The 10,158-nt window shown below is 45.1% G+C and overlaps 1 protein-coding gene across 1 annotated transcript in view; it reads right to left on the reverse strand.

Annotated features, from left to right (window-relative positions):
• Nucleotides 1–9,604, reverse strand: part of STYXL1 (serine/threonine/tyrosine interacting-like 1) — a 29,935-nt gene extending 20,331 nt beyond the window's left edge. Inside the window, exons 1-3 of the mRNA XM_006889694.1 lie at nucleotides 9,502–9,604; nucleotides 6,558–6,619; nucleotides 3,557–3,686 (exon numbers count right to left, since the gene is read on the reverse strand). Of these exons, the coding sequence (XP_006889756.1) occupies nucleotides 3,557–3,686; nucleotides 6,558–6,619; nucleotides 9,502–9,604 (295 nt within the window). The remainder of the gene's footprint in view (nucleotides 1–3,556; nucleotides 3,687–6,557; nucleotides 6,620–9,501) is intronic.
• Between the last annotated feature and the right edge of the window lie 554 nt (nucleotides 9,605–10,158).

Here is a 10,158-nt window from a genome sequence, read left to right on the forward strand (position 1 = left end):
TGTGTGTGTGTGTTGTGTGGTGTGTGTGTTGTGTGTGTGGTGTATGTGTGTGTGTGGTGTGTGTGTGTGTGTGTGTGGTGTGTGTGGTGTGTGTGTTGTGTGTGTGTATGTGGTGTGTTGTGTGGTGTGTGTTGTGTGTGTGTGGTGTATGTGTGTGTGTGTTGTGTGGTGTGTGTGGTGTGTGTTGTGTGTGTGTGGTGTATGTGTGTGTGTGTGTGTATGTGTTGTGTGTGTGGTGTGTGTGTGTGTTGTGTGTGTGTGTGGGGGGTGTGTGTGTGTTGTGTGGTGTGTGTGTGTGTGGGTGTGTGTGTGTGTGTGTGTGTTGGGATTTTTGTTGTTTTGTTGCTGTGGTTTGCTCTTTAATTGTTGCTGTGTACCATCAAACAGGATCCGACTGGTACAGGAGGCGATTGCCCCTCCATCTCCAGAGGAGCATCTGAGTTTGCCACTAATTCTTACTGCAGGACTGACAATGAGGTCAGTTATAGAAAAAAGGGTTTTCTTCCTTATTAACACCTGACATGGATTGAACTGTGTTCCCCAAAACAGACGTCAACTTGGCTGGGCCAGTATTGTTAGAACTCTGATTATCGTCCATTTTGTAATGCCATGTAATCATCCTACATGTGTAAACCCTCATCTCCGTGACGTTAATGAAGAGCCCTGACGGCACTGTAGGTTAGGTGTTGGGTTGCTAACTGAAAGGTCAGCAGTTCAGTTCCACTAACAGCACTGCAGGAGAACAACAGGCAGGCTCCTCTTGTGAAGATTTAAGGCCTCGGGAACTTGACGGAGAGTTGTCATGGGTGAACCAACTCCTGGGTTTATTTCTGTTTTAGAAACCTTAATGAGGAATGGTACAATCCACAGGAATGGGTTATATATTTGGGTCCATCGCATCTGAGATGGAAAAGAAATTAAATAAGCAGAGATCAGAGATCTCTCTCACGAAGAAAGAAGAATCAGGAGAAGAGTGTGTTTTCTGGATCCAGATCCCTTTGCTGAGAGACTCCCAGATGCAGGGGGGAATCTAATGGCACGATACTCAGAGGCCGTCAAGGGATGGTGGGCCCAGTGACGCTGGAAGGAGAGAAGGACTTCACTCCACAGCCCACAGGGAGCCCTGGATTTGGACTTCCAGCCTCCTAAACTGGGGAAAGGAGCTCTGGTGGCCTAGTGGTAAGAATCTGTGCTGCAGTCCTGAGGGCACGCAGTTCAAATCCACCAGGTGCTCTGCCAGAGAAGGATGGACAATCTCCTCCTGTGTGATTACCACCTCTGAAAACCTGTCAGAGGGTCAGCTATGGGTCAGTTCCGACTCCACGGTACACTACAACAACCACAACAAACTGTGGGAAAAGAAATGTATGCTCGTTAAAGCCATGCCTCTGCAGTGTTCCTGTTACAGTGTTGTTAAGAACCATCAAGTGGGAACCAACCCACAGCTGGCCCTGCAGGGAGTTTTCAGAGGCAGTAAATTGCACAGGGTGAGAGCGCTTATCTTTCTCCCACAGAGCAGTTTGTGGATTTGAACCATGTGGCTTAGGGCTGACAGTGCAGTTCCTTACCACTAGGCCACCAGAGCTCTCACCTGTTACAGCAGCACTAGTTAATGAAAGCAACCACCAAATGCTGCAATCCTAGAATTATGGACCAGAGCCCAAAGAGATGAGTTGAGGGAAGTGTCAACTTTCTCGTGTAAGGCCTCCTGCAAAGTGAGTCCTGGCTGCTTTATTAAACATGGGAGCCTAGTGCCACCTACTGACAAGAGATGGGAACTCTCAAATTGCTGAGTGTGGGAGCTCAGGACTTTAGCCTCTGAGGATATCCAGGTCAATCGGCCTAACATAGTCTACAAAGATACTGCTCTATTGCCCACTTTGGTGAGTCCTGTCTGGGATCTTGAAAGCTTCTGAGCAGCCAGCTAATGTGCAACTATTGATCTTTCCATATTTGGAGCAAAGAAGAGTGAAGAAAATCAAAGGCGAGATTAGGTCAAAGGATCAATGAAACACATGAACAGCAGTCCCCATGACTCTGAGATCAGAAAAACTAGAAGGTGCCCAACCCCCATGGCCGACTGCTCTGAAAGGGACCCCAGTACAAGGTCCCTGATAGAGTGGGAGGAAAATGTGGAACAAAACTGAAAATCATATTAAAGGCCTGGCTTGCTGGTCTGACAGACAGAGATGGGTGGGACGCCCAAGACTGTGGCCTTCAGTTACCATTCTGTTGACTCAACTTCCAGCCAGCCAGACCTGTAAGTGATTGATAACATCTAGGCAGAGTATATTCCTTATAACAATTAACTGTACACGCAAAAAGGCAGTATTAGCCCAGGGATAAAACTCAGAAGGCGATAAGGGATAGGAAAAGAGGGTAAATAGAGACAGGAAACACAGGAGGAAGCAGGCATTACATTTCAATGCCATGAAACACAATGTGTATTAATCAGTGTCCAGAAAGCCAATTTGCTCTGTAAACTTTCACTCAAATCACAATAAAAAAATGTATAAAAATCATGTTTTCATGAACCAAAAAAAGATAAAATGTTTAGATCAACAACAATCAACTCGATAGAGCTGCAGTTCAGTGGGTTACTTGATGTGGCTTTCCAAGACACGAGCTCTGGAACTCCCACCACATGAATGGCTGTTGTTGTTGTTAGGTGCCGCTGAGCTGAGCTGACTCACAGCAACCTGTTGAACAAATCGGAACCCTGTCCTGTCCTGTGCCATCCTCATTTGTACACGCTCGAGCCCACTGCAGCAGTCACTGTACCAATCGCTCTGGTCGAGCGTCCTTCTTTCACCCACCCTCCACCTTTCCAAGCATGATGTCCCTCCCCAAAGAACAGCCTCCCCTGGCAACATGCCCAAAGTACGTGAGACGAAGCTTTGTCAACTTTGCCTCCAAGGAGCACTCTGGCTGCACTTTCTCCGAGACTGTTTAATCCTTTGTCAATCCATGGAGTATTCAGTGTATGACTGGATAGAAATATGCAACTATAAGATATTTGTGGCTCACAAATGATAAGTTGCTAATGATATAAATTATTATTAATAATAATGATTAGAATGTGTAAAATGCCAGTGTGGAGATGGGCCAGCTTTGTTACCCCAGCAGGCTTAAACTGAGCCATTCTGGAAGCAGAAATGAGGAAGGAGAGAGCTCATCATCATCAAGGAGCCAGCACATCTTTGGATTATTCATGTAATGAATAATCAAACCCTGTAGGTAAATCGTGAGTGCCACGGGAGGGATGGTGGTGCTAGAACTGGTCGAAGAAGGGTCTGGCCCATGGGGTGGGGTGGGGTAGGTTGGGGTCTTGGATTATGTCCTACCTCCTAGAACTGACCTTGAGCCACTGCTGACAAGGAGTATTCTCCCCGCCTCTTGTGAAGTAGGAACAGACTGGCTGTCACTGCTCTCACGTCCACACCATTCTTTACAGGAGTTCAGGTCTTCTCTGACACAGAATCAACTGAGCGGTGGATGGTTCTTTATTTTTTTAAAGATCTGAACCACTGCTGTAAAAACTCACCACCTCCTGAACTGTCAGAATCCTCATCGTCTTCGCTGCTTTGCAAGATTATCTCCAGGGATTTGGTGTTTCTATCATACACCACGCAGTATCTGACGCACTCCAGATCCACAGACTCTGGGATAAGATACTGCTTGTCTTTCTAAGGAAACCATGAGAGAGGTTTGTGGGTGGGTAGGTGGGTGGGTGCTGGTCAGCAAACATTTCCCACACATAAACACCAGGAAGAGTTGAAAGACGGGACTATGCTCTTCCCCCAACTATACTCACAAGGCTTGGAACCACTAAGAAAGGAGACTGGAGTCTGTTCAACTTCAAGGATCTTCCACACTTACCTCCCTTTCTGAAAAGAGCTGATCACAGCTGACTGGGCCAGAGATACGTGGCCAACCGAAGAATAGCTGGTCTAAATGACAGTGTTATCAGAGCATCGGTGGCCAAGTGAACTAAGGAAACCCTCTCTTTCAGTAAGCAATAGAGGCCATATCCAAAATGAGCAGAAAGAGAACAGTAGGCAGGGGGCGTGATGAAAGAGAAGCCATGAGGCAGGAGCTGTGAGGAGGCTGAAATTTGAAATCTGAAATCCCAGCTCTGCAACAGCAGAGATTTCGGTCCTTTCTGGTGTCTGGCATCCAACGTTGCTGTTGTTAAGTGCCACTGAGCAGAGTATGACTCATAGAGACCCTATGAACCCTGATTTATCCTGGTCATCCCTACACTTACTGGTATAGCACTGATTGGCTAGTTTGCCAGACTGGTTGAGGGGCACAGAAGAGGGAGAGGGAAGGACTTGTGTGGTGCAGCTTACTTAATATTACTTTGTGTATGTATGTGCTTGCTTGTTCACTGTTTGCTCTTCTGAGCACAACGCTTGTCTGTCAGTTTACTGTACTAAGGTAGCTTGCTGGCTGCTGTGATCCTAGAGGCTGTCACTGGTACTTTAACACCACCAGGTCACCCGGGGTGGACAGCTTTCAGGGGAGCATCCATACTGAGACAGACTAAGAAGAAGTGGCCATCCACGTCTGAAATAGCCAGTCTTTGAAAACCCTATGAAAATACAGAGGCATCCAATAAACATGGTTAAATAACGAATGAGCAGACTAAAGTCATGAGATGCACGGGAGCTGGTGATGAGCCCCATCAAGAAGGAGCCATGGCATCATGAAGGGGGATCATAAATGTAGGAACAGCGGGTGCCTGCTGTTATGGTTGTTGTTGCTGTGGATTGCCTTCAAGTTGGCCTGAAGTCTTTCTATAACTATCGACATTTATCAAAGTTCATAGAGTTTCCAGAGGCATGTTCTTTAGGAATTGGATGCGACAAAATCTCACAGTGCTAATGAGAACAGAACCATACAGGTAGCTCGGTCCTCTAGGGGTCCTGGCTGGGTGGGGGCTAAACATCTAGTCTTCTTCACAATGCTTCCCACAAATACCCACAGCTCAGCAGAACTTGAGTCTGACTCTGTCCTTTGCAACTGCATCTGTCTGACAGAGGGAGGGACATCAGAGGACCCGCAGTTGGCATATGACAAACACTAGTCTACACCATTACAAGTCAGAGTAAGATAAGGACCAAAGGGTACAAGAAGGAAGCGGGAAGGGTGTGGGTTACATTGTGGGGATTGTAATTAATGCCATAAAACATGTACAAATGGCTGGATGGAAAACCAATTTGCTCTGTAAACTTTAACTCAAATCACCCTAAAAAAGAAAAGAAAAGAAACCTGCAATGTGGGCAAGGTTTGGGAGAGTGTTCCTGGCAGAAGGCACAGCTTCTGGCTTAGTCAGCAAATAAGAACTCAGTGTGTACCAGATATCTGGGATAAAATGATGGCAAAATGGGGGTAGAGTATAGCAGTAATGGGAGAGATTTTGCAACAATATTTTAGAATTAAGACTGGCAGCACAGCTAATTGGATATGGTGCTTACAGATGAAGCTGAATTGTTGTTAGGTGCCATCAAGTTGAGCAGGACTCTTCGTGACCCTATGAATAACAGATCTAAACCCTGTCCTGTCCTGTGCCGTCCTCACAACCTCTGACACACGTCAGCCCCTGGCTGCAGTCACTGTGTCAATCCACCTGGTTGAGGGTCTTCCTCTCTTTCACCATCTCTCCACCTTCCCAAGCATGACAGTCCTTCTCCTAACAATACGCCCTGAGTAGGTGAGATGAAACGTCATCCTCTTTGCCTCTAAGGAGCACTCTGGCTGCACCTTGTCCAAGACAGGTCTGGACTTTCTTCTGGCTGGGTGAGATCTCTGGGAACAGTGTACTGACAAGACTGCAAGGAGACAAAGCACAGAGCAGTGATCTCCTTTAGACAGAAAAAGGAGGAACTGAAATTGGGCCAAAGACATGGAGAAAACTCCAAGGAGCAAGAGAGAATCTCAAAGGTGGAAAGACTAACTGGGACTGCAGAAGCTGGAGATGGAAGTGAGCGAAAGCTATGGATACGGGGGGTTCCCACTGCAGGAGGGAGGGGTCTACAGTGAATGCAAACAAAGCTCTGTTTTTTAAAAAAGTTGTTAAAAAATGTTTTCTAATCCTTAAAAGAAAAAGAAAAAAAGCTGCAGGAACAGAGAAAGGAAGGTGGGGTGGGAAGGAGGGCAAGGGCCAAGCTTCCACCTTGGTGAGACCATGATCTCCATTGTTGAATGTTTCTGCCTGACTGGAACAGAAGCTCCATGAGGGCAGGGACTGTGACCTAAGGGCAGCTTCTGTTTTGCTGTACCCCTGGGGCCTGTGAGAGTGAGGAACTACACCAACATCTGCTGAGTGAAGCCACTGGCCGTGCTGTGGGCAGGAGACGGCGTAGGGAGCACGTGAGAAGAGCAGAAGATTAATGAGCTGGACACACTTAGGTGGACTCACACAATGAGGTGCCTCTGCTGCCCACGGGGGTCACCCACTGGGGATCAGTGCCACCTCCCAAATTCAGGACAAGACCTCCCGTTTGCTCCCATACAGCAGCTGGCCTTCCCCTGATGCTGTCTCACCAGAGTACCTGCTTCACTCGACGAGCCGTAATCAAATGGCTTTCATCATACTCCCGTTTGGACCGCACATCTGAAATGGAAAAGCATTTAGTTAATAATTGAATTTGCAAAGAAACACATGATGAAACCACTTAGAATACTCAGATCATCATAAACAGGCATTTGCTAGGTAATTAGGTGATTTACAGTCAGTTTAACACTTAGAGTGTGTGTGTAGGGAGCTCTGATGGCTTCGTGGTAAGGAGTTGTGCTGCCAACACATAAGCAAACTGTTTGAATCCACCAGCAGCTCCATGGAAGAAAGACGGGCAATCTCCACCCATGTGATTTACTGCCTCTGAAAACCCACTAAAGGGTCAGCTATGGGCCACACAACAACCATACACACACACAAGAAAAAAAGATGAGGACCCTAATCCTTGTTGTTGTGTACCACAGGGTCAGAACTGACCCACAGGTGGCCCTCCAGTGGTTTTCAGGAGCAGTTCATCTCATGGGAGGAGACTGCACATCCTTCCCCATGGAGCAAACTGCAGTGCAGCTTCTTGCCACTAGGCCCCCAGAGCTGGGAAATTAAAACAAAGGGCAACTGGGCCACATGAACTTCTACCTCCACGATCCTGAGAACAGAAGAACTAGGCGGTGTCCAGCTACCCCTGCTGACATTCCTAAAAAGGGTCACAGTAGAAAACCTTGCACAGAAGGCGGCGGGGGAAGGGGTGGGGGGAATGAGAACAAAACTGAAAATCACAGTGGCCAGTCTGCTAGAGACAAGTGGACCCTCCTAGACTATGGCTCTTTGAGCCTCGAACAAACCTCACCCCTATGGCTCAGCTTTCACTCACACTGGCCAAGATTATAAGGTCAGCGGTAACACCACTCAGACCTTAGGATAATAGATCATATTAAGATCTAACAGGTAGTATTTGCTGAGGGATAAAGCTAGAAGCAGGAAGGGATAGACTAGAAGGGTGAATGGAAACAAGAACCACAGGGAGGGATTAGGGAGAATGCTGTTATAATGCAGGGACTGTAATTAATGCAGTAAAGCAAAATCTATATCACTGATTGAAGGGAAAACCAATTGCTCTGTAAACTTTTAGTCAAAGAACAATTAAAAAAAAACAAAACAAAACCCTTCAATTCAACAAAATTATAATTCTAATTTTAAAATGAGCAAAAAAACCATGAATAGACATTTAACCAAAGAAATGAGTACAGCCACCTACATACAACTGATTTTCAACAAAGGGGTGAAAACACAGGAAAGGATTTTGCAATCATTAACCATTACAGAGATGAAACTAAGAATTACGCTGAGAGATCCTTTCACCCCTACTAAAATGGTGGTGCTTGTTGTATGTACAATCAAGTTAGAATCGACTGACTTAGCTGACCCTCCAGCAGGTTTTCAGAAGTAAATCAAATAGACGGAGACTGCCCACCATTCTCAGAGCAGCTGGTGGATGCAAACCGTGTTCCTTGGGTTGGCAGTGCAACTCCACACCATTTGGCCACCACAGCTCCATACAGAAATGTACTAATTAAAAAACAACAAACATAAATGTTGGCAAATATGTGGAGACTGGAACCCTTATACACTGCTGATGGGAATGTAAAATGGTATAACTGTCATGGAAAACTGTATAAGGAATTCTCAAAATAAACTAATAACAGAACTGCCTTATAAGCCAGCAATCCCATTCCTACATATAGACTTAAGACCTAATAGAAGTGATCAAGACAGACACCTGCAGCCCTATGTTCACTGCAGCACCATTCATGATGCCAAACAGATGAAAAAGACTTCAGCAACCATCAGCAAATGGGAAGATAAAATGTGTTCTATACATTTAACTTTGAATTGCAGCATTGGTGAAGAGCAGTGAATATACAGGAACTGACAAAAGAACAAGCAAATCTGTCTTGGAAGACATGCAGCCAGAGTGCTCCCTGGAAGCAAGGATGGTGAGAGTGTGCTCACGGGCTTTGAGCACGTGTTATCAGGAGGGGCCCTGGCTTTCTAGCAGCTAGCTAAGACTAGTTTCTTCTTGAAATCTCTACTTATCCAGAGGCAGGGAGGAAAGGAACAAACAAAAGATTTCAAGAAGAAACTAGTCTACAGAACTAACAGTCTATGCCAGCTACAGCCTCACCCACTTTGAGCCCAAAGAACTAGATGGTTTCACTACAGATGGTCCCAGAGAGAACAAGACCGAAATGTAGAAAACTCAGGATCTTAAAAAAGGTCAGGCTTACCAGACTGCTTGAGTCTAGAAGAAATCCTGAGACTATCATCCTAAATGGGATGTCAGAACCCTTGAAAATTGGCTTTTCTAGCCATTGCAGTAGCCCTGTTGTGGGGCATGGTCTCCAGCTGCCTTAACTGAAGACACAGTCTTGTAAATCATCAACAGCTGTGGGACCAATATAAGATAGTGCGTTCCACACTGTGTGAAACAGCTTGGGGGGCGGGGGGTAGACTGTGAAGACACTGTGAATGATGGTGGTGCAGAGCTGGTGAATAGACTATGGTATAACCACAGATAAAAAAACTCACTTGTAACTGCTCTGAGATAGTTTGCTGGGATAGTTTGATTAAGGAAACCAGAGGCTTCTTGCATTTGTATTGCTGCACTGAACCTGGCCTTTTCACTATTAAGCAATTATGTCTTGCTGTTAATCTGCCTTGGAACTGCTGGACTTGAATTGGTACCTCCCTTCTAGATTTATTAATTATTTTGTCCTTTCTAGATTTAATCTGGAACAATTTCCAAATCATGTTACAGTCAAGAGGCAGCTTTTAGAGGTATGCCTAATAAGTCAAGCAGTTTTTAAAGTCACTCATTTCTTCCAAGTTTATTAATAAGTTAAAAATAATACTTGAAGGACACTGTCCACAGCAAACACACACTGAAGGGGGGAAGAAAAAAAAACACACCCTATACTTACCCAGTAAACAGAGATAGTTGGGTTCAGTTAATCTGGACAGTTTTGTGGCTTGATTCAAGATGTTATAAAGTTCTGTTGGTTCACACAAAACCAATTCACTCATCCTACTGGGAAGAATGTACAAGCTTAATAGACTCCTTCCTATTTTAAATTAATGCTACAAAGTAAACTATTCTGTTAGGCTCATTTGTAACTCACTTTACACAAAATGAAAATAATTTTAGTAATCAAGAGAGAGGACCCTTCAAAAAATTTGTAGTGAAATATGTATAGGGGGAACTATTGCACACATCTTAACAAATATACAAATAATAAGCAGGCTTTAAAGACAGCCAATATTTCCCTTTCTTTATTTAGTAAATACCCTAAACTCACTGTCACCAAGTTGATCCCAACCCATGGAGATCCTTTATTAAGTTTATGACTCTGTAAATGTTAATTGAAGAAATGATCTCATCTTTCTCTCTCTGGGTGGCTGGTGGGTTTGAACCACTGATCTTTCAATGAGCAGCCCAATACCTTCTCACCAGCAGAGCTCTGGAAAGAACTATAGTAAGCCTCATGAAGCATATGGTCTAGCACAGAATAGAGACATTGAGCAAAAAACACTACAAATTAGTAGGTACCAGATGTCAAGGGAGTGGAGAACTGGAGGAC

The sequence above is a fragment of the Elephantulus edwardii genome, unplaced genomic scaffold, assembly GCF_000299155.1.
Source record: "Elephantulus edwardii isolate Elephantulus edwardi_28Jun2011 unplaced genomic scaffold, EleEdw1.0 scaffold00080, whole genome shotgun sequence".
Classification (NCBI taxonomy): Eukaryota; Metazoa; Chordata; class Mammalia; order Macroscelidea; family Macroscelididae; genus Elephantulus; species Elephantulus edwardii.